Source organism: Furipterus horrens, unplaced genomic scaffold, assembly GCF_987537825.1.
Source record: "Furipterus horrens unplaced genomic scaffold, mFurHor1.1.pri manual_scaffold_17, whole genome shotgun sequence".
In the NCBI taxonomy this organism is placed as follows: Eukaryota; Metazoa; Chordata; class Mammalia; order Chiroptera; family Furipteridae; genus Furipterus; species Furipterus horrens.
The window spans coordinates 10803322-10827316 of record NW_028327187.1 but is presented as its reverse complement, the minus strand read 5'-3'; the positions used below and the strand labels follow the sequence as shown (position 1 = coordinate 10827316).

The following is a 23995-nucleotide window of genomic DNA, read 5'->3' as shown; positions in this document are numbered from 1 at the left end:
TGGTCAAAGTAAGTTTCTTTAGGGGGATGAAATAGGAGCTGAGTATTGAAGGGCAAAATAGAATTAGCCATGCCCTGACTGCTATGGCTCAGTATGGTGTGGCACCATCCCGCAAAACAAAGGGTCACCGGGGTCAATCCCTGGTCAGAGCACATGCCTGGGTTGCGGGCCAGGTCCCCAGTTGGGGGCATGTGAGGGACAACTGGTCGATGTATCTCTCTTCTATTGATGTTTGTCTCCCTCTCTTTCTCCTTCCCTTTCCCTGTCTCTAAAAGTAAATAAATAAAATCTTTGAAAAAAAAAAAAAAAAAGAATTAGCCATGTGAAAAGAGACAGAAGGCATTTCCGGCAGAGCGAGCAGAACGCACAAAGACGCACAGACAAGAGAGAACTGGGCAGACTTAATATGGCTTAGCATGGCAGATGGCAAAGAAGGGGAGGGGAGGGGGAAGCTAGCCAGGTAGGCAGGGCTAGAATACAAAGGCCACGCTAAGCTCCGTGGTGCTAGGTGAGGAGCTCTGGAAAGAGCTCTAAGCAGGTATATCCAGCTTATAAAGCACGTCTTGGCTGCTAGTTGGTAGATGACTCAAAAGGGCAACCAACTGGAGAGCTTGCTGTAAGCTAAGAAATGAGGAAGGCCCGCACTAAGGTAGTGGTAGCAGGGTTAGAGAAAAGAAAGTGACTTGAGATATGAGTAAGACTCATAGGATTTGGTGACTGATGATGGGACGGGGAGGAGCGAGGGAAGGAAGAATACGGAATGATGCCCTGGTTTCTGGTGCGGGGGACTGGGGGATGGTGGAAATCACTTACTGCAGTTGATGGAGGGGCCAGTTTAACAGAGGCAGGAAGGGACGAGGAGTTCAGGTTTAGATATGTGGAATGGGAGGTGCCTACGGCTCCTTTATGAGATGCTCCACAGGCAACTACGTTTATAGGCTGAAATGCAGATGTGAGACATGGGCTGGAGATAGAGGTTTGGGATCAGCAGCCTATAGGGAGAAACTATGAGCATCTAAGTGGGTGGAACTGCTTAGGGTGTGCAGAGGTGGCAGGGTGATGGCTTGAACAGTAGGAAGAGAGAGAAAAGCAGAGTAAAAGGAAAAGGGAAGAGAGCCATTGTATGATGGAGATGAAGGATCTTGTTTTAAAATGGGAGAAGCACATTAGTATGCTTCTATGTTGTGGCGGGAAAGTCAGTAGAGAGGTTAAAAGCACAGGAGGAGCAGAGAGGCTTGATGGAACCAGATTTACAAGGCAGTGGGAAGACAAAAAACAAAACAAACAAAGAAACAAACAAACAAAACCAGCCCTGGCTGGTGTGGCTCAGTGGATGGAGTGTTGGCCTGCAAACCAAAGGGGTCGCCGGTTCAATTCCCAGTCAGGGCACATGCCTGGGTTCAGGGCCAGGTCTCCAGTTGGGGATACGAGGGAGGCAACCAATCAATGTTTCTCTCCCCACCCCCCTCCGCCTCTCTCTGAAAATAAAGAAACGAAATCAGTACAGAGATCTGAAACAACAGTACTGTTTGGCAAACGAGGAGCATACTGCTGTGGCTGCAACCCTGGAGTTCGTGGGGAAATGGTGGGAGATGAACCCGGAAATATAGAGGGGCCAGAAAAATGACACGGCAGTTCCCTGATACTACAGAACTTCGGAGCAGACAAAGTACATTAGACAGTGGTATGGTTACGAAAGGCAACAGCAAAAACCCCAAGACTTAAGTTGGACCATGCAGGACGGCTATGTTGTAGGCAGTTGATGGGGAAGGAGCGGAGCGGCGGCGTTCTGGGAGGAACAAGGAGATGGCTATAAGGGAAATACGCCAACGCCAGAGTCAGCAGGGCCTGTGGTGGGAGGCCTCGCAGCTGGACTGGAGAGTGTGGGCAGGGAAGCTAGGAAAGGCAGCAGAGGAGGCAGGCTGGGCTCGAAGGGTCTGGAAGACCTGGCTATGGTTTTTAGACTTCATCCTGTACGCAGTGATATGTCACTTAGTTTCCAACCAGGGTGGGTACCCCATCCAAAGTGGTAGTTTAAGACAAACATAGCCGTGGCGGTTGGAATGGGATGCTTCCAAGAAGTGTGGGGAGGCTCTTGACTAGGTGTGCAGGGTGAAGGCATGGACTTTGTAGAGACAGCAGGAAGAGGCTGAAAATGCGTGCGCCTCTTCAGTATTGCAAAGGGAGAATTAATAGCAGGTAGTGGGTACTTATTCGTACTCGAGGACATCATGCTGGGAGCAACAATTAGCAAAATGGACCAGGGAAGAAGAAAAAGCAAGAGACTAAGATGGAATGGCTTGAGTTAAGGAAAGAACTAGGAGCATGAGGATTTACAAAGCAGGAGAAGAGTTTCCAGAAGGGTGTGTTCAAGTGTCAATGCCACAGACAGGTCAGATAAGATGAGCACTGAAAAAGAACCAAAAGAACCAATTGTTTTGGTAATTAAGGTATCACTGGTGATATCTGCCACTGTGGTTTCAGCAAGGTGAGTACAGACAGACTACCCAGAGTGAATCAAACAGGTTCCTAGATACAAAGTCAACATTTGAAAATAAGTTTTATTTCCATACACTACCAACAAAGTTAGAGTACACAATGTTAAAAGATTCTGTTTCTGCTGTTTACACGGGTTTGTTCAGTTTATGAAAATTCAGTGAGCTATTCACTTATGATGTATGTACTTTTCTGTTTGTATATTATACTTGAATAAAAAAGGCTTTAGAATATCACTTCCAATACTGTCAAAATACAAATTACTTAAGAACACAACAAAACATGGATAAGAGGAAATCACTGAAAAGTATTTAAAAAGTCCTAAATAAATAGGGAGACATGCTATGTAGCTGGAAGACTGAATTTGACTTAATAGAATGGAGTGCCCAGAAACAGACTAAGGCAAATTTGGACACTTAATATATGACAGAAGTGGCTCTGCTCATCGAGGGGGGGGGGAGGGAAAGGGTGAACTTTTAAACAAATAGTCCTAGGACAAATGGGCATTTATACGAAAAATCAAATTGGAACCCTGCATCATACCATGTACAGAAAACAGTTCTAGGTGCATGAAAGACTTAAAATGTGAAAGGCAAAATTGTGAAGCTTTTATTCGATAATATAGAAGAATATCTTCAAGACATTGGGGTACTAAAGGAGTTCTTAAACAAGACACAAAATAAAAGAATCATAACAGGAAAGCAAGGGAATTACTATCACAAAAGTCAGGAGTGGTTACTTCAAGAGTGAAGGAAGGGGGTCGTGACCTAAGAGGGGTATGCACACACAGGTGCTAGAAATGTTCTGTTTTTCAACCTAAGTGATAGTTACATGGGTGGTCACTTTACCCATGATTTATGCAGTTTTTGCCATGTGCGCTCTTTCTCACCAAAACACGTAACCAGGAGAGAATCACATGTGTTGCTAAGCAGTGTGAACTTTTTTGAGGAGCTTGACTATAGGGAAGGAGATCGTCTAACAGTTACAGGAGGATCCGGGACTGAAGGAACTTGTGTACATATGTTCTGCAAAATACACGTACAAAACTATTCATAGCAACACTATTCATAATAGCCCCAAACTGAAAATCACCCAAATACCCATCCAGCAGGAGGAGAAAAAAAAACAAAAACTGCGGCACATTTGCCAATGGAATATGTACAGTAATGAAAATGAATGGATTACAACTACGTGAAAGAATATGGATGAATCTCACAAGCATGATGCTGAGTTAGGGCTACGAGATTTAACAAAAGAAAAAAATACAGGCATCCGTTAAATCTGAATTTCAGATAAACGATGAATCATTTTTAAGGTAAGTATGCTCCCTACAAAACCAGTCGTCATTTATCTGAAATTCAAATCTAACTAGGCGTCCTTTAACTTTCCTAGTGATGCTACATTGAATGAAAACTCAGACACAAAGGTTACCCTTTGGGAAGACAGAGACTGAAGTGGGTACAAGTGGTACTTCTGGGATGCTTGTCATATTGTTTTTTGATCTGTGTGCTAGGGACATAGGCATAGTCACACTGTGAACATTCATCAGACGTGAAAAGTATGATTTGGGCGTTTTTCTGTATCCTGTATTAGACTTCAAATGAATAATCTCTTATCCATCTGTAATATATTTATAATCTATCTGGCAGTTAGCTGAATCTGTTCTATATTCAAAGTCATAATAAATAAGGCTTAACTTAAAAAGAAAAGGAAGTTCAATACCTTGAATAGATAAGTTAATCCAGAATATGAATGTCCTATAAATAAAAAAGTATTTTTTATTCCTCACCTCAGGATATGTTCATTAGTTTTAGATAGGGAGGAAGGGGTGGGGGGAGAGAGAGAGAGAGAGAGACAGAGACAGAGACAGAGAGAGAGACATTGATCGGTTGCCTCCCGTACACGCCCCGACTGGGAATCAAACCCACAACTCTCTAATCAACTGAGCCACCCAGCCCAGGCTAAAAGTATTTTTAAGTTCACTGGTAACTACAGGAAAGAAAATGAGATAGCATTTTTCACATATCAAATTGGTAATAATACTTAGTAGAAAAGTTAGAAAACTTTACAAAAATGAATACTCTTATGCCTTCATGGGAATTTGGTAGTATATTTTTAAAACGTAGATAGATTTTGGGAAGATGGTAAGTTAATGATAGCCCAGATCCCTTTCATTCCCAAGTCGGATCCATCTACTCTGTTCTTCAGCCAAATAGTTGCTGAGAGAGAGCTCACAGGACAGGTGTGAGACCTGAGAGTAAGTTCTCTTTGGAACAGCTGAGAACTCTGGGCCAAGGACCTGCAGCCTAACGCAGGAGAGCCAAAGTGCAAGGATGGGAACGCGGCTGCGGGCGAAGCTTTGGCCTGTGGGACGCCATGAACTCCCAGGAGACAGCTGAGATTGCCTGTGTGAATGTGGCAGGTGTCCCTGGATCTGAAGATGCTGAGAAGAAACTGAGGAGTTGAGTTGGGTCCTCTCTACCTAGAGACAAGGACATCACTAGGGAACAGGAGTGCAGAGAGGCCTCCTCTCGATGCCCCTCAGGGCTGTGACAGGCTGACTGATAACATGACTGTTTCTTCAGTGCTCGTGCATGGGTACAAACCACTGGGCTTTTCCCATCCACTCAGATGCTGTGTGACTTAAGGAACCTCAGCCCTAATGAGAAGAGAGAGGAAAATAATAATACACATAAGGGGACCAAGAAGCGCAAGAGAGGAGGAAGCAGAAAACTTGGGGTGAGCCTTTCATGGAATAGAGTTGCTGAAGGAAACAGCAAACAGCCTAAAAAAGATCACTCACGTAGATTAAAGTACAACATAAAAAAAAAAAAAAAAAAACACTTTCTGGAACTAAAAGAATTAAATACCATTTACCCAGACCAGGAGCAATTATCACTCCAAATATTAAAACAATAAAACCATTCCAATTAAAATCAGAAACTAGACTCCCCCACCCCCTGAGGAAAGCGATTTTACAAGACCAGTGTGTATCCTTCAACATCCTTCTCCTTGCTAATAAACAAAAAACATGAGAAATGATAGGAATAAATATGCACAAAGAGATAATTTTCTTTTTACTGATATGATTTTATACCAAGAAAACCCAAGACTCGAGTTTAAAATAAAAACTGAGAACAGAGCTATAACTATTAAGATAGATAAACCTCACCCTGACTGGTGTGGCTTAGTGGGTTGGGCATCATCCCACAAAGTAAAAGGTCGCCAGTTCAATTCCTGGTCAGGGCACAGGCCTGGGTTGCGGATTCAGTCCCTGGAGGCAGCCGATCAGTTTCTCTCCCTCTCTTTCTCCCTCCCTTCCCCTCCCTCTAAAAATAAATAAATAAAATCTTTAAAAAAAATCTCCTTTAATAAAAAAAAAATTAAAACTAGAAATACCATATGACGCAGCAATTCCACTTCTGTGTATTTAACTGAAAAAAATCCAAAACACTAATTGAAAAAGATAATACATAAGCGCCCCTACGTTTAATGCAGCATAATTTACAGTAAGCAATATATGGAGGCAACCCAAGTGCCCATCAATAGAAGAATGTATAAAGATGTGGTGTATCTATACACAATGGATGATTACTCAGCGATAAAAAGAATTAAATCTTGCCATTTTTGACAACATGGTTGGACCTAGAGAGTATTGTACTGAGTGAAATGCCAGACAAAGGCAAATATATTACCATATGATTTCACTTATATGCGGACTCTTAAAAAACAAAAGAAACAAAACAGAAACAGGCTCACCAATAAAGAGAAAAAAACTGATGGTTGCCAGAGCGGAGGGGGGGCAAGAGGGCATTAAAAAATGTAAAGGGGAATAAAAGGTATAAACCTCTAGTTACAAAATAAGTCACAAGGATATAATATACAGCACAGGGAATATAGTCAGCAATAAGGTAATGACCTTGTATGGTGAAAGATGGTTACTAGATTTATCACGGTAATCACATTGTAAGGCATATAAATGTCAAATCACTATGTTGTACACTTGAAACTATAATAACACAGGATGAGAGAAAGGTAGGTTTACAGCTGTGAGTATCCGAAACTGAGTTCATTCTTGTATTATCGCTTATTAATTATGTATGATTTTCCACATGAACAACTCTAAACCGACTTTTGCCCCACCCTGTATTGCATATCAACTAGACTTGGGTAAAAAAATAAATTCATCACAGCATGACTCCTTTAAAATAACAAACAAAAAACCTTAAGTGAAACAAGCCGGTCCCAAAAGACCACATATTACGTGATCATATTAATATGAAATACAGGTTAGTGGTGGCCTAGGGTCAGAGAAGGGGTGGGAATGGGCAGTGACTGCTAATGGATATTAAGTTCCTTTTGGGGGGATGATGAAAATGTGCTAAAATGAGCTTGTGGTGCTGGCTGCACAACTCGGCGAATATGCTAAAATCCACTCAAGTATACAGCTTAAATGGGTGGAATTTATGGCATGTGAATTATATCTCAAAAAAAGGCGTTAAAAGATAACTCAGAACTGTACACCTAAAAAGAAGATAAAAGGGGCACAAGAACCTTTAAATAAGAAGGTTAACACAGAACAAAAAGGTCACTTTTAAAAACATTCAGAACAAAAAGCTGAATGAGAAAGAAATAGGTCCCTGCCCTGCGCCAGCAGCATAATACTGATAAATGACAAAGAGGTAAAATTCCTCAATTACATTTTTTGCTTCTGCCTCCTCGCTTCCCGAGGGAACTGAAGCCCAATATGAGTGAGGAGGTAGTGAGACCTCAACTATTTTCATAAGAGGTCAGATACCTTGGACCAGATGAATTCCAGCCAAGGGAACTAAAGAGTAATTTCAAATGCGAGTGCTGAAGCGATGTCAATGCACTTGGAGAAATCTCGGAGAAAAGATGTTCCAGGAGACTGAGCAGATGCAATTTCAACATTCAAAAAAAAAAAAAAAAGAGCTAAAAGTTAATTCCATAAATTACAGATCAGTGAGTTGGATATGCCTTCTAGATTATTACAGAAGTGGATTGCAAAAACCTGGAAACGGAAGAATAAGCACTAGAAGGCAGCTTGAATTCGCTAAGAAAAAGTCCATTTATGCTAATCCTTATTCCCTTTTCGTACTGTTACTAAGCTGGTGGCTAATGAGAAATATGGTAGACATAGTATATCTGGACTTCAGCACGGCATTTGATGAAATCTTTTATGTGATCCTTAAGTATAAAATTGAGAAACAGGAGCTGGCTGTTAATTTTTGGTTAGGTAGATTAATAACTGCTTCAAAGGCCATTCCCACAGCATGCAGATTACCAGGTCACTTCATGCTAGATGAAGGTTTCTAATAGGAAACACCATGGGTTCTTCTAGCCCTAGGAGCTTCCCCACTTCTATCCAACAACTTTAATGAAGATATGGAAGCCATGCTGATGAGGTTTATGTGAGAACATCTGGGAAGGACAGTGAATACTTGAGGATATTGATTTTAATCATGAAGTAGTTGGGGGTAAAACAAAACAAAACAAAAAGCCAAAAACTTGCCTGGACCAGATGAAATCAAAGCAAAGGGCCAGATCCAAATCTCATACCTAAATTAGGAAATGAATGCAAGGGAAAGAAACAATTTTTCACTATTTCCGAAATCAGCCTCCAGCTTGAATTGTAGGTACTGTTAGATTGTGACCTGAAATATCCCAGTCAAGACTCCAACAATACCAGTAAGAAGAGTACTAGAGGTTTTTAACCTACAACTGTGGCCTTAATTATTCTTACCCTCTTTTAGACGGTCCCCTTCAGCCTTGGTTTTCTTCTGTCTTTCGGATCCCGCGAGGTCTACAAGATGCAGCTTGGAGCGAAAGCTGCTATTTCTATGATAATGACAGGAACACACACGTGAGAATAGCACACAAGCTTGAGGACAGCTGAGAAACAAAGCAGACCTGCCAGCTCTTCTCTTCTTTCAAGTCAGTCAATATAGCCCCACTGGTTCCTAGTGCTCTGAGTACTGATGTCAGATGTTTTGTCAAATCAAAGAAGCAACCCACTATCCAACTTTAGCAGAACATTAAAAATCCTGACTCTTGCCCTGGCTTGTGTGGCCCAGTAGATTGAGTGCTGGCCTGAGAACCAAAGTGTCGCCGGTTCGATTCCCAGTCAGGGCACATGCCTGGGTTGCAGGCCAGGTCCTCAGTTGGTGGCACGTGAGAGGCAACCACACATTGATGTTTCTCTCCCTCTCTTCCCTTCTCTCTAAAAATAAATAAATTAAATGTTTTTTTTTTTTAAATCTTCACTTTTCATTAGATTGTAACTTACTTGTCACTTTTCTTTCTTTGCTCTATGGAGATTGTAAAGATGGCATGAGACCGGGATGACTGGGAGTTCATAGCTGTGGAGGCCACAGTCCTACAGTTGTTGCCCTGCTCCAAACAGGAAACAGTATCCAGGGCAACTACAACAGTCTTCTCAGTGAGTCCCACAATCTAATTCGGGGAGAAAAAAAAAAAACAAAAACTCAGTTATGATTCCTACTCCAAATACTTCATCAGAAATATAAGAATTGGTTGTTTAAAAAAATAATGCATTGCTGAGGCTGGTGTGGCTCAGTGGATGGAGCCCTGGCCTGAGGACCAAAGGGTCGCTGGTTCGATTCTCAGTCACAGCACATGCCTGGGTTGTGTATCTCTTGCACATCGATGTTTCTCTCCCTGTTTCTCCCTCCCTTCCCCTCTCTCTAAAAATAAATTAAAAAAAAAAAAGAAATGATGCCTTGATGTTCCAGTAGAACCTTAATAAATATTGAATAGAATAGTTGTGGTTTTTCTCTAGCAACCCTGCTCCCTGTGACCCCTGCAAACCAAGGTCTCTGATTTCCCCTAGGGACTTCCAAAACAAGATACTGGTCAATACTGGAGCTAGAAAAGCTCTCCAGATTTTAAGAGAGCAATGGATAAGGTGCCTTCCAGGGAGCCCCAAGTGAAAGTAAGCTTTGACCCAAAGAACAGCAAGGGTAACATAAACAGCTATGGTATTTCTCTTGCTACTTTCTCTTCTATGGGATCTTAGCTTCCTCCCTATACCTCTGATCTGTTTGAAACCTCATTTTTCACTAGGGCAAATCACATGGCCTAGTTTCCATAGGAAGCCAGAAAACCAGGGTCCTGGGCTTGGTACTGTATCTAGCTATGAGAGTTTGTACAAATTAAAATCTCTTGGAGCCTCTCGAGATTGAACTGCATCCAATCCCTGCTAGCCCCAATAGACTATAGTTTTATTACTCCATAGCTCCCAAATCTACGTCGGTGCCCTAATTTCTAGTCTTTTATTTCTAACTGCCTGCTACTTACACTTTGAAACCAGTAAATTAGATGCCAAACTCTTCCTCCCACCAACACTGATTCCACCCACTAATTCTCCATTTCTATTAATCTCTCTATTCCCCAAACCTCAGATTCGTCTTCCATTCCTCCCATTCCTCCATATCTCATCTTCCACCAACTCCTAGTCATTCTTCTTTTGAATTCATTGCTTCCTTTTCCTTTTTACTTGCCTAGTCCAGGCCCATATTACTTCATGCCTGAAAAATAAGGCAGAGTTTCCCCAATTGGCCTTCCTTGGCCTAGTCTTTCTCCTTCACAATCCATTTCTGTTTTGTCTTCCTAAAAATCCTGCTTCCTAAAATGTCACCAAACTACAAAGCCCCGTGCTAGATAATGAGGACACAAAGAGATCTTAAGATACTCTTCTAACATCAAGGAGCTAACTTACCTGGAGAGAGAAACACGGAAGATAATGACTTGGTAAAAGTAGCCATAGCAGACCTTCATTTGGAAGTATTAAATGCCTTATACACTGTTCGCAGGGATATAAATGAAATTCTTTCATCTGGTCCTAATGTATCTCCTATTTCTTCCCAATCTGTACCCCTGAATCCAGACTGACTGGTCTAGTCTTATTACCCCTAGGAGTATATTTTCTGCTTTCTTGCTTAAACTATTCTTTACTGCGAGAATACCCTTACTCTTTTCTCTCTTTACTTCCATTCCATTCATCCAATCTGAATAATATTGACAAACTTCTCATTATCCACCCCAATTTAAGCCAGAAATTTACACTTCTTTGTAAATAATGCTTAGGATTTAATTCCTGCTTTACTATAGGGCATATAAAAGATGTGGGAATCCCATCAAGAGCTGGCTCACTCCAACAGTCTTTCTGGTGACAGATAGCATGTGTTTTGCCTAGGTCTCTTATTCCCACTACCTAAACTGTCTTCCTGTATTCCAAGCTCATCAGGCTTTCACAATAGGTTTGGTCCTTCAAGTCCTGCTTTAGCATTTGGCGAATGGCTTAATGGCTTAATCAGCTTCATCAACCCAGAAAGGGTAAAAAAGCACCTGCCCCTCAGGCACCTGTATGTACCCTAAGCCTTCAACTTTTCGTGCAGGGAAGAGAGGAAGGTGGGAAAGATATTATTTTCCTAAGTTTTCCCAAGTCAGTACTATGCATCCTCACCTACTTCCAGTGTCAGATTCTCCCACTCCTGAATACCCAAACTGGTGGTAGAGCCAAGTTCTGACTGTTTTCAACAGTGGCTTCTAGATTTGGCCCTCTCCCACATACAACTCCCAACCTTGCCTCACATTTTCTGTTCGGCTATAGCCCTACGTCTTGCATCTATACCACGTGACAGAAACCTCTCAAATCAGTGGTCTTTGTCCTATGGTTTTTATGAATTTTAAAAAGATTAAATTATTTAACTTTTTAAGTTTTAAATATCACTGCAGAGCCTAGCACCATGTCCAGGCCAGTGCTGTTCAACCGAATTTTCTGCCCGTGGACAATTTCTATATCTGTGTTGTCCAATACAGTAGCCACTAGCCACATGTAGCTATTGAGTCCTTCACGTGTCTGGTGTAACTGAGGAATGAATTTTTTAAAAAATATTTTATTTATTTAGTCATTTAGATAGAGGGTAAGGTAGGCAGAATGAGAGGGATAGAAACATCGATGTGAGAAACATCAATCAGCTGCCTCTCTCACACACCCCCAACTGGGAACCAGGTCCACAACCCAGGCATGTGCCCTGACTGGGAATCGAACTGGCAACCCTTCGCTTTGCGGAACAACGCTCAACAAACTGAGCTATGCTGGTCAGGGCTGAAAGACTGAATTTTATGAATTTTAAATTTTATACAATTTTAGTTCATTTACGTTTTAATAGCCATTTGTGGCTACTGGCTACTGTACTGGACATCAAAGTCTTAGAACTCTGTAAATAGCTAATACTATAAGTATTTCATTGATTTTAGCATTCTTTCAAGAGGTAACAGGAAGGTGATAAAACATCCTTCCCTCCAAGGGATCCCACGTAGGAATTCTAGATTAACAAAGGGAATTAGGACCATACAAAATCTGAAAGATGTTAGCAGTCATTTAAAACTGCAGTGGCAAATTAAAAAAATGTGAACTTTAGTAATGACCAACATTTGTTAATAACAATAACAACAACAACAACTACAACAAACATACCTTTATGCCTTCCTTAGGATCCTCTCGTATATTTATTTGAGAGGCTTTCTCACGAGATGGGCATAGAAGATCCAAGATTTCTTCATTATAAATCTGGTATTGTTGAAAATAAAGTGGTAAAAACAAGATGTTAACAATGGTCATCTTGGGGTGGTGGGATCATAGATGATTTTTAAATTGTTTGTGATTTTCTGTTTTAAAATATTTTTACAACAAACATATTTTTAATTCAGAAAAGGACTTTGACCCTATAGGCAAACGCTTGATACTTGCAAGAATGAATTCATGTTACTATAGCAAAATTGAGACTGCTCTCTTAAGACAGAGTCTCTTAGGAAAAGTGGACCACAGAAAGTAATGGCGACCAAATTCAGTTCTTTGATGGTGTCACAAGTGCCACCTTCACCAATTTTGTTAAACCATAAGTAATGAATCCTTAATGGAGGGTGGGAGCAGGAAGCAAAAGGAAGACGTGGCAACTGATATTTCAACAACAACCACAACTTTAAGTATGACAACAGTATTTAGTACATTGTAAGCACTCTATTTGTTAGCAATTATTGCTGTTGCTACTATTTAATATACCAGGTTCTGAAGTTATTTTTTTCATCTGATTACCTTGACCACAACTAGATTAATGAAGATTCTATAAGGCTAATGTTAATGATGTTTACTTCCCCATCTTCAAACTTTACCCCTTCTATTCCAATGAAGATTCAACTTCAGGATGAAGTATTTACATACAATATATAATTGTATTCTTAAATCACATCAGTTTAATCACTGCTCCTTAAAGACAAGACATCTTCTCACTGCTATGGAACCAACCAGCTAGTTTCCCAGAAGCTATAAGTTCCCTAAATAAATGTTTTTAGAACTTCTGGCCAAGATGGAAGCCTAGACAGACACGCTGCATCTCTCTTCACAACTAAGAAGGAATACAACTACCTCAAAACTAAAGACAACCAGAAGTTCCAGAAAATCAAGCTGCACAGAAGTCCAACAAACAAAGATATAAAGAAGAAATACTTATCCAGACAGGTAGGAGGGGCAGAGCCGGGGCGGAAAGGATGCCATGTGGTGGCAGCAGCAGCGGTGGCAGCACCAGGCCGGCGGAAAGCGCAGTTACACATTTAAAAACATCAGGAGGAACACCTGGGGAGCACTCCCAGCACCAAACCAGACCTCACAGCTAATGGTCCCAGCACTGGGGACAATAAAGCCTCACTGCCTTTGACTGTGCAGACCAGTGGGGTTGGGGTGAAGGCAGAAACTGCCAGTCTCTCAGCAGAGTCCGCTTGTTTAAAGGACCCCCAACTGTTCTAGAATATCTGAGACCCACCCACTCTGGGAACAATGGCCAGGACAACAGCTAGACAGGCGCCAGTCCCATACGGAAGTGGGAGAACTGCCTGAAAAAGGGGCGAGTGCTAGGCAGGTGGCATTGTCCCCTCTCGGACCCCGCCCCCACAGATAGCGCCACAACGTGGTGAAATGGGCTGCCTTGTACTGACAAGTCCCTAAGGCTCCATCCCTTACAATGTAACAGGAGCGACAGCTCTACCTAAGACACAGAGGCAAACAAACACAGGAGCCTGTCAGAATGAGGAGACAGAGAAGTATGGCCCAAAAGGGGGAATGGATCAAGGTTCCAGTGGGAGAACTAAGCGACGAGGAGATAGCCAACCTAACAGATGAGGAGATAGCCAGCCTAACAGATGAAGAGTTCAAAACACTCGTGATAAAGATGCTCACAGGCTTGACAGATATGCTTGAGTATGGCAGATGTATAAGGGGAGAAGTGAAGGCTATGCTGAGTGAAACGAAGGAAAATCCACACAAAACCAATGGTGAAGGAAAGGAAACCGGGGTTCAAATCAATGATTTGGAACATAAGGAAGAAAAAAACAGTCAACCAGTACAGAATGAGGAAATCAGAATTGGAAAAAATGAGAAGCGGATTAGGAACCTCTGGGACAACTTTAAAAATGCCAACATCCAAATCTTAGGGGTGCCAGAAGGAGAATAGGAAGAGCAAGAAACTGAAAGCTTATGTAAAAAAATAATGAAGGAAAACTTCCCTAATTTGGCAAAGGAAATAGACATACAGGTCCAGGAAGCACAGAGAGTCCCAAACAAGCTAGACCCAGGGGAGAACCACACCAAGACACATCATAATTAAAATGCCAAAGGTCAAGGGTAAAGAGAGAATCTTAAAAGCACCAAGAGAAAAGCAGAGTTACCTACAAAGGGGTACCTATAAGACTATCAGCTGATTTCTCAAAAGAAACTTTGCAGGCAAGAAGTATTCAATGTGATGAAAAGCAAGGGCCTAAAACCAAGATTATTCTATCCAGTAAGGCTATCATTTGAAATGGAAGGGCAGATAAAGTGCTTCCCAGACAAGGTAAAGCTAAAGGAGCCCATCATCACCAAGCCATTATTATATGAAATGTCAAAGGGACTTAAGAAAAAGAAGATCGAAACTATGAACACTAAAATGACAATAAACTCACAAGTGTCAACAACTGATTCTAAAAAAGGAAAACAAAATCCAACTAAGCAAAGCAGAATAGGAACAGAATCATAGGTATGGGGACCATTTGGAGGGTTATCAGCTGGGAGAGGGAAAGGGGAGAAATGGGGAAATGGTGCAGGGATTAAGAAGCATAATTGGTTGGTACGAAATAGACAGGAGAAAGTGAAGAATAATATAGGAAAGGGTGAAGCCCAAGAACTTATCTGCACGACCCATGGACTGAACTAAGGCGGTTGGGATTGCTGGAGGGAAGAAGAGTACTGGGAAGAGGGGAGCTAAAGGAGAAGAAATTGGGACTACTGTAACAACATAATAAAATATACTTTAAAAAACAACAACAAACAAAAATAAAAACAAGTGTTTTTGGTGTCACGAGGTTAGATATAACTGGTCAATCTAATTCTACATTCATATACACTAGAATGAAAACACCAACAAGGGCAGGGATTTTTATGTTTTGTTCACTGACATAGCCCAAGTATCTCGAACAGGGTCCAACATAGTAGGTACTCAATAAATAGCAGTTGAACAAACACACTCTATTATCACCTATACAACTCAATACATCACCCAATTTTTATAACATTCTTCAAAAAGCAGCAGCATTATCACTTAAGCCTCTAAAGAGTAAAGGCAAATCAAATATTTTTCCACAGACCCCACAGAGAATCAATAAGAGACCAAATTGGAATGAACAGAATTCCTATCATCTTTTTATATGGCGATGCCAACTCCTGTAACAATCAGATTAAACAGACTATTTTGACAACAAATAAAGAACTGGGTGGAAGCCAGATCCAACTGAGCCAGTAAGTTTTCTCTATCAATTTATTAAAATGTGATTTACTAAAAATGCAATTTATTTGTTTGAGTCATGCCAGGAAAAAACTGATTAGGATTTACTTTTCTACCCAAAGATAAACTTAAACTCAGAATAATTAAAGATAAGTCACTTACCTCCAAGTATGACACTTTCAGAGCGAATTCGAAGTCACTCTTCTTATCAATTTCTTTGAAGAGCATTTGTATCACCCTGGGAATGACCCCAACTGTTGGTTCATTCTCTTGCTCTGCGGTGTATGCACTTCCCATCGAATAGGTTTTTCCAGAGCCAGTCTGTCCATATGCCAGGACGGTTGCATTGTATCCTGGCAAAACAGAAGTCACATGCATAGCGATGCTCAAGTATTTTCATCCAACCAATAGACTCCATTTCTTTCAGTGATTACTTGTAACAAAATTGAGGCTGCTCTCTTAGGACAAGGGTGTCTTATGAAGAACAGACAGAGAAAAGTCCTATAGGTGTCATGACTCTGCACTGCTCCAAATAAGCAAAGAAGAAAAACACGAAACTGAGAATGTGTGTCCCTCCTGAGAGCCCTTAAAAGATAGGAAGTAAAACACTTAAAGATATGACTGAGATCATGAAGATGGCCAAATGCCCATCAAAAAGCCATTCAGTTTTATAATTCTACTTTCTATCTATTGTGAGCAATTCTAACTTATGGGAATTAAATTGAAGTCTTAGCCCTGGCTGGTGTGGCTCAGTGGACTGAGTGCTGGCCTGTGAACCAAGAGGTTGCCAGTTTGAATCCCAGTCAGGGCACATGCTTGAGTTGCGGGCCACGTTCCCTGTTGGGGGTGTGCAAGAGGCAACCAACTGAAGTTTCTCTCACACATCAGTGTTTCTCTCCCTCCCTTCCCCTCTCTCTGAAAATAAATTTTTTTTTAAAAAAGTCTTAGAAGCTGCATAGATAGAAGGGATTCAAACATGCATATCTTTGATTAACAGTCTTCATTTGAAAAGGCAACAAACTGCTTTTTACAGTGAAAGCACCCGCTCCTTATCTGGACCATGTATCAGGCTCCTCATAGAAATGTCATCATTTAAGTATGATTCAATGGGATATATGTCCTTTGCTTTTTTTCTTTTTGAAAGAACTTGTTTGTATAAAAGAAGACCTTAACACTCTGAAAGATCATAAGATGTTAAATTGAGATTTTCCCTAATAGATTGCTAGTGTTGCCTGGTATGGTATAGTACGGCATGACTACGGGTCAAGAGAATAACATTCCCTAATCTTCTGCAATACTATGGATGTGTGTATATAGTAATAACTGGAAGATGAACAGACAGTGAAGGCTCTGGAAACCACATCGTTTTGAGAATGGCTGAGGAACGGAGGGATGGTTAATTAGAAGAGATGTGGGACCGTACAACGCTCTTCCAAATATGTAAATAGGAGAAAGATTAACTTTATAGTGGAAAAGCCTGGCAGATAACACCTTCATCAAATGATCAAAGTGAACATCAGGATGTGAAGGCAATCTGCCTGTGACATTTGTCACCCCATGGATCACCGAGGTTGATTCAGCTGATCTGGCTGGCTAGGTAGGTGTCCCCTTCCTCTTTCACAGCTCCATGCGCATCCCTCCCAAAGCTGCATGCTCCACTGAAAAGGACAACCTTCCCTGATAAGAGGACCATTCTTCAGTCAAGGGTATATGGGTAGCTGCACTCCCCTACTAGAGCCTCCAAACAAGCTCTCAAAATGAACATCAGCAGTAATGGAACACAGCAAAATCATGTATTGACTGACAGGATTCAAAAAGAATACATCACTACTTCTGTGATATTTCTGCTATAAAGATACAGAACCTGAATCTAATCATAAACATCAGACAAATCAAAATTGAAAAACGGTTTACAAATAAATGGCCCGCAATCTTTAAAAGTGTCATGATTATGCAAGTCAAAAAAGAATGAAGAAATTTGAGAATGAAGGAGACTACAGAGGCAGTACCACTAAATACAACACCTGATTTTGAACTAGACCCTCTGCTATAAAGGACATAATTGAGACAATTGGTGAAACTGGAATGAGGTCTGAAGACTGGATGGTAGAAACGTAGCAATGCTAATTTCATGACTTTGATGGTTGTACTATAGTTATGCAGGAGAAAGTCCTTGCTTGTAGCAAATATACACTGAAGTATTCAGGGGGCGTCAGGTCAACAACTTATCTCAAATTGTTCAGGAAAAAAGGTTTTATGCTGTTCTTACAACACTTTTATCAGTTTGAGACTATTGCTTTAATATTTTAAAATTTTGAAACAAAGTATCCAATGTCCCCAGTCATGACATCACTTAAAAGTGAAAAATCCCTGGCTGCTGTGGCTCAGTGGATTAAGCACTGGCCTGCGAACCAAAGGGTCGCTGGTTCGATTCCCAGTCAGGGCACGTGCCTGGGTTGCAGGCCAGGTCCCTAGTTGGAGGTGTGCAAGAGGCAACCACACATTGATGTTTCTTTCCCTCTCTTTCTCATTTTCTTCCCCTCCATCTAAAAATAAATAAATAAAATCTTTAAAATATAGACATTATTACTAGGAGGCAAATTTCATTTCAATATAATCTAATGCACTTAGCGCTGTCCAAAAACCAATCAACAGGACCACCCCATGAGTGAGGGAGTTCCCTGTCCAAAAATGTTACAAATAGACACCAGAATTTCACTTTACAGAGATATGGCTACAAAGCCTTTTTCTTTGAAAGAAAAACTATACTAGATGATGTAAATGTTCTGTTCAACTTTAACGAACTAGTATGTCATGGTTCTCCTTCGTTTAAATAGCCCTCTGCTTTGACTCCTGAATAACCACTATCCTAGAATAATAATTAAAGACCTCTCAGACCCTGCTACCTTCTTCAGAACCCTGCTATTGTCCTGAATAATACTAAAGCTTTAGTTTCTGCAATAAAAATTTTTAAGTATTTTTTACTTACTTAGTTTTAGAAAAAGGGGAAGGGAAGGAGAAAGAGAGGGATAGAAACATCGGTGTGAGAAACATTGATTGGCTGCCTCTCATACATACCCTAACCAGGACCTGGCCCGCAACCAGGCATATACCCTGATTGGGAATCGAACTGGGCACCCTTCGCTTTGCAGTACAATGCCCAACCCACTGAGCCACATCAGCCAGGGCTGCAATAAATATTATTAACTGGCCAGAGTATCCAGGGACTTTAGGAAATCTCCTTCTTTACCTAAAAGAATTCTACTCATCAATCAATACCTATCTCAAAGGTTCCCTATTCTGTGAAATTCACCCCAGATTCCCCAAGTAGAATTAGTGTCATCCTTCTGATTTTCATACCACTTTGTATGAGAGCACTGCTACTTTTAAAGCAGGACTGATTGATTCTATTGTATATTTTTAACTTCTAAAATATTTTTTCTTAAACATGAGTACAGCCCTGACTGGTGTGGCTCAGTGGGTTGGGCACCATCCTGCGAACCAAAAAGTCACCAGTTCGATTCCACGTCAGAGCACATGCCTGGGTTGCAGGCCAGGTCCCCAGTTGCAGGCATACAAGAGGCAACCACACATTGATGTTTCTCTCCCACATCGGTGTATTCCTCCTTCTCTTTCTCCCTCCCTTCCCCTCTCTAAAAATAAATATAAATATATTTTAAAAAAAGATGGACGCAAAAAGTTTAAAACTTATAATGCATCCAAAATTATGTATGTGACCATCTACTTCTATTCCTATCCCTGAACTTTGCATTGCTCCAGGATCTGGAAGCTATATTATTTATATCTGAATCCTTCTACAGGTCTTGCAGTGGGTGGGCCTCAAGTAGGTTGGTACACTGATCATAATCAGCACTCATCAAAGAGCTTAAAATCTAATGAGGTCCCAGGACAAACAAACAAAAATACAATATATAAAGTTAAAGAGCAGCCGAACCACAGAAAGCAAATACAGTACAAAACTAGTTTCAAGGGTGCAGAAACTTTTACAAATTATATTGCACTCGTTTCCTAGGCTGTGGGCTTTTTGAAAGGACTCATGTTTCACCCATTCCTGTATTTGCAACATTCAAGCACAATGCCTGACACATAGTATATGCTCAAGAACTGATTGAAGAATGAAACAGTCTCACCTTTAAATATGCCTTTTATGAGTGGTGCTACTGCTGTATTGAAGACTTCTTCCTGTTCAGTAGAGGGGTCAAACACAAAATCGTAGGTGAAGGATTTGTCATTACCAACCACCACCTAGAGGAGGCAAGGGACAAGAAGTAAGAAAACAATGAAAGGCCAGACCACGCCCCTCACTGTCATTTGACCTCAGGTTTTCCGCCACAGGTCCCCCAAGGACCCTGCTACGCACCTGCGGTTCCCCGGGTACGAAGGAAAGGCACATCTGGCAGCCCTCACTAATCTCTTTGGGGACCAGAGGGCGACATCGCAGTGCCACTTTTACAGGAATTCCCTTCACCTCTTCCTTCATGATCCTACCTCAGCACCGTCTGCGAAGGGAAAAAAGAAAATAGGCTTGCTGATGAATCTTGGTGGGTTGGCAGGGGTGGGAGGGCGTCCTCCCTTAGTTCCGGCCCTCCGCAGGGGGTGGGGGGTGGTTTACGGAACTCAGCGTAGGTGAGGCAGCGTCCTCCTCGCAGCGGGATCGCTGCCGCTTAAGAGTCACTCTCCCTCCGATTTGGCCACGGCAGGACTGCCCCGCAGACTGACACTGTGATGACAGCGAAGTGGCCCTCTGAAATGGAAAGGAAAGCCCCCAGCGGAGACAGCGACAAGGACCCACAGCCCCAAAGTACCGGAAAAGGCAAATCCTGAGCTCAGTTGTGTCCCCTTAACTCGCCAAACTTAAACGTACCTTCCCCGTTCTCCCAATGCCCTTTCTCAACCGGAGATTTAACCGCCAAGTTTCAAATAGGTACTGGAGGCGCCAGCCAATCGGAGCGCAGACAGCCGGCGGGAGAAGCACGCACGTCGGCGTGCGGAGGACGCTGTGAGAAGATATGGGCCTGGGCGCCGCACCGTGATCCCGCCCTTTCCGGCCATTCACAGCATCTGCTTCCGGTTCTCAGGCTGAATTGGCAGCGGGGCAGAACCGGAGCTGGCTAACGCTTGTTGGCGGGTGAGATAGCACGGCAGTTATTACCGCTTCGAATGCGTGGGACTCCGACACGATGCGGGAAGGGTACTCGAAGGTGGCTGGTAGTGAAGGAAGGGTCGATCTGGGGACCCGCCCCATTACCGATCACATCTAGGGAATGTGGGGCGGTGCCTTGCCTCGAGTCCCTGTGGATAGTTGGACTCAGCACTCCCTTGGGTGTCGAAAGTAGACAGATCTTTTTAGACGCGATCCTGCTTGCCTCTTCTCTAAGTTGAAGATTAACATCTATTTTGCAGGAGTATTATACGAAAGATCGTCTCTGTAGAGGACCTAGCAGGTTGTTTGACATCCAGATATCCAGCGAAGTTCATTGTTTTCTTCCATCTTTTTTCTTCCTTCTTTCCACCAAGCTATCGCCTAGAAGTGGGCTAGGACCGTACGCTGACGACCTCAAATGGGTTGGATTTGTTTTTTTGAAACTTGGCTGGGCTGCTGTCCCTTTTGAACCATTTTTGTCAGCTTTGATTCACCCTTCCATTCCAGGGCCTTACCAGAGATGGACAGCCGTATTCCTTATGATGACTACCCAGTGGTTTTCCTGCCTGCCTATGAGAATCCTCCAGCATGGATTCCTCCTCATGAGGTGGGAACCATCTGTACTCTTGAATAGCAGATTTCTCCCCATGGGCATAATATGATCATTGAAACGTAGGATAGCAGGGTTAGAAAGCCCAAGGGAGAATGCATCTTAGCCTTTGCTGTAGCCCAGGGACCCAGAAGTTGTATTCTGAGCAAGTGGGCCCATGGGAAGTTTCTTAGGGACTCCTTCTGCCAGAGTCCATTCACATCACAGAAGTCTGGAAATTCAGAGCCCCAGTTTCCATTCTATCAATGAGGAGCTGCTGGACTGCTAGCATTTCCCCAACCTATCCATCTACCCATTTCACAAGTGTTATCTGGTCTACTTAAACTAAGTTCATGACTTTACCTTTTCCTGACTTCAGGGCGATAGATTTGTGTTTTGGATGAAAGTGGGCATAAAATCTAAAACTGGTAGTAAGATTTCTGGGGTTGCTGTGTCTTGCAGAGGGTATACCACCCAGACTACAACAATGAGTTGACCCAGTTTCTTCCTCGAACTGTCACACTGAAGAAGCCTCCTGGAGCTCAGGTGAGCTTATGGAACAATCACTATTCATCTTATTCCAGTATAGGTTTGTCCACACCAGGCCTAGAACTTATCCGTGGTTGGGAAGACAGGTTTAGAAGCAGGTAAGAAGGTGAGGAAACCACCTTTATTGGGCAGAAAAGCTGAGATACCACTTCCACAACTTCTGACTTGTCTCCGAGGGATTCATGTCCCTGCTATCATATAGTGATGCTACTAGATATTCTTGTGTTTGTGGTCTATATTGAGACTCCATTCTGTGCTCTTGTTTTGCAGTTGGGATTTAACATCCGAGGAGGAAAGGCCTCTCAGCTGGGCATCTTCATCTCCAAGGTGTGTGCACCTGGTAGGCAGCAATATGGATAGCAACTTCCCTTTGTTACCATATTGCAGAACCATGATATCCCAAGGTCTGGGAGAAGGATGATTTAGTAGACTCATAGAAGAGGCATAATGGGGACACCATTTCCTACTTAAAACTTCCCACCTGGGTCCTGACTGGTGTGGCTTAGTTGGTTGGGCGTCGTCCCACAAAGCGAAAGGTCGCCAGTCCGATTCCCTGTCAGGGCACATGTCTGGGTTGTGGGTTCAGTCCCTGGTCGGAGTGCGTGCAAGAGGCAACCAATCGATGTATCTCTCACACATAGATGTCTTTCTCCCTCTCTTTCTCCCTTCCCCTCTCTCTAAAAATAAGTAAAGTCTTAAAAAAAAAAAAACAAAAAAATACTTCTGACCTGGCAAGCATCTGTTTCCCCACATTTACACACACACACACACACACACACACACACACAAGCACCCTACATTTGAATAGCACTTGATTTCACTTACAGTCTGAAAGTATCACACATATTCTGTCCTTGTCAACAGGTGATCCCTGACTCTGATGCACATCGGGCAGGACTTCAGGAAGGGGACCAAGTCCTGGCCGTAAATGATGTGGATTTCCAAGATATTGAGCATAGCAAGGTAAGCACAGCACTTGGACTGTGGCGAGGCAATAAGCAGTCCCAGGCAGGACAAGTTGGACAGGGTTAGCTGATTCTGGATATAACTTGATAAGGAAAAAAATCCCTCCTGAGGAAGTGTACCAAAGGGAGGCAGCTATTAGTGATCTAGAAGGTTGCAGTGGCAAATATCTGTCCTCCCGTTAAGATTCTGTCCTGGGTTGTATCTCATTGGTACAAGATGTTGTGTTCCTTTCAGGCTGTTGAGATCCTGAAGACAGCCCGGGAAATCAGCATGCGTGTCCGCTTCTTTCCCTACAGTGAGTGCCACTCTCTTTTTTACTTACCTGGAAGGGCCCTGGGTAGGAATTCTTTAAGTCCTGATTACTAGAGGGCCCATGATTTGTGGGGGAAGGGGGGATTGGGAGCTCAGGCCTGAAAATAACCTGCTTTTTCCTCCTTTTCTTTCTTCTTTTCCCTAGATTATCATCGCCAAAAAGAGAGGACTGTACACTAGAGAGTTGCGACCCACAGCCCTCCACATGCAGTCTTCTAGGACAAGCTGGCCAGGCCTCAGGGAAGCCACATACACTCTCATACAGTCTCATACACTTTGGAGACTCCAGTGGGACCATGTTTTTCCTCCTGTCCCTCCTAGTCTCCAACAAGTAAAGCGTGATGCTCAAGAGATGTTGGTGTGTCTTTTGGATGATAGTCAGTGTAAAATGCTTTTGAGGCGACTATAAAAGCTCTTCCAAAGAGGAGCCACTGGAAGTAACAGTAATGCTATACCTACTTCACAATGCTCTCTCTGCCCAAAACATCAGGGAGGCCCGGGAACCCTAGCTACAGTATAACTGAGGACTGGCCTGGGGTGGAGGGGTACTAGAGCAAATGTGCCCTTTCCCCCATGATCTTTGGACATTCCTCTGCAGGATATGGTATTAATATAGTTCCGTCTTCTCCTTTCCCTGATTCTCTGATCTGGAACATAAATTAAAGGAGAGCCTTAGATGCATTTCTTGTCAGGGCTAGCAGTAAGAAGTTGGTTCCCAATTTCCAAGTTGTGGGTTGAGGAGTACCAACAACTGATTTCCCTCTTTCCTTCACCCGAGCTCCCAAATAACCTGCCAGGTTCTTAGTTCCTTACTTACAATCCACTCTTAGAGATTCCAGGCCACACTGTATGCCATCTCTGTTGGCATGTTCAAAATACCCATTCAGAATAGCACGTTTTCTAATGGCATATGGGATGAAGTGGCCCCCTGATGAAAGTCCCAAATTTGCCTTGAAAGAATCCTGGGAAGCTTGAAATATATATTTCCAGGCCCATCCCCTGGAGAGTGATTCCGATGGTCTGAGGTGGAACCTGGACATCTGAAAATTTAAATGAGGTAAA

The 23995-nt window shown here is 42.4% G+C and overlaps 2 protein-coding genes across 5 annotated transcripts in view; one reads left to right on the top strand and one right to left on the bottom strand.

The window, feature by feature from the left end:
• KIF4A (kinesin family member 4A) overlaps positions 1 to 20364 on the bottom strand; it is a 93963-nt gene extending 73599 nt beyond the window's left edge. For 2 of the 4 annotated variants that reach the window (XM_090265303.1, XM_090265302.1), the window contains exons 1-7: positions 19992 to 20364; positions 19735 to 19873; positions 19505 to 19619; positions 15516 to 15706; positions 12020 to 12112; positions 8804 to 8970; positions 8261 to 8355 (exon numbers count right to left, since the gene is read on the bottom strand). In XM_090265303.1, the coding sequence (XP_090121429.1) occupies positions 8261 to 8355; positions 8804 to 8970; positions 12020 to 12112; positions 15516 to 15706; positions 19505 to 19619; positions 19735 to 19854 (781 nt within the window). In that variant the 5' untranslated portion in view covers positions 19855 to 19873; positions 19992 to 20364. The remainder of the gene's footprint in view (positions 1 to 8260; positions 8356 to 8803; positions 8971 to 12019; positions 12113 to 15515; positions 15707 to 19504; positions 19620 to 19734; positions 19874 to 19991) is intronic. The other 2 variants (XM_090265301.1, XM_090265300.1) reach the window with 2 other exon arrangements.
• A 144-nt stretch (positions 20365 to 20508) lies between these two features.
• PDZD11 (PDZ domain containing 11) lies at positions 20509 to 23173 on the top strand. Its single transcript, XM_090265304.1, has 7 exons — positions 20509 to 20575; positions 21025 to 21124; positions 21569 to 21652; positions 21926 to 21982; positions 22520 to 22618; positions 22856 to 22916; positions 23079 to 23173. The coding sequence occupies exons 1-7, from the start codon at positions 20535 to 20537 to the stop codon at positions 23111 to 23113; spliced, it is 477 nt and encodes a 158-aa protein (XP_090121430.1). The 5' UTR covers positions 20509 to 20534; the 3' UTR covers positions 23114 to 23173.
• Positions 23174 to 23995: the final 822 nt, after the last annotated feature.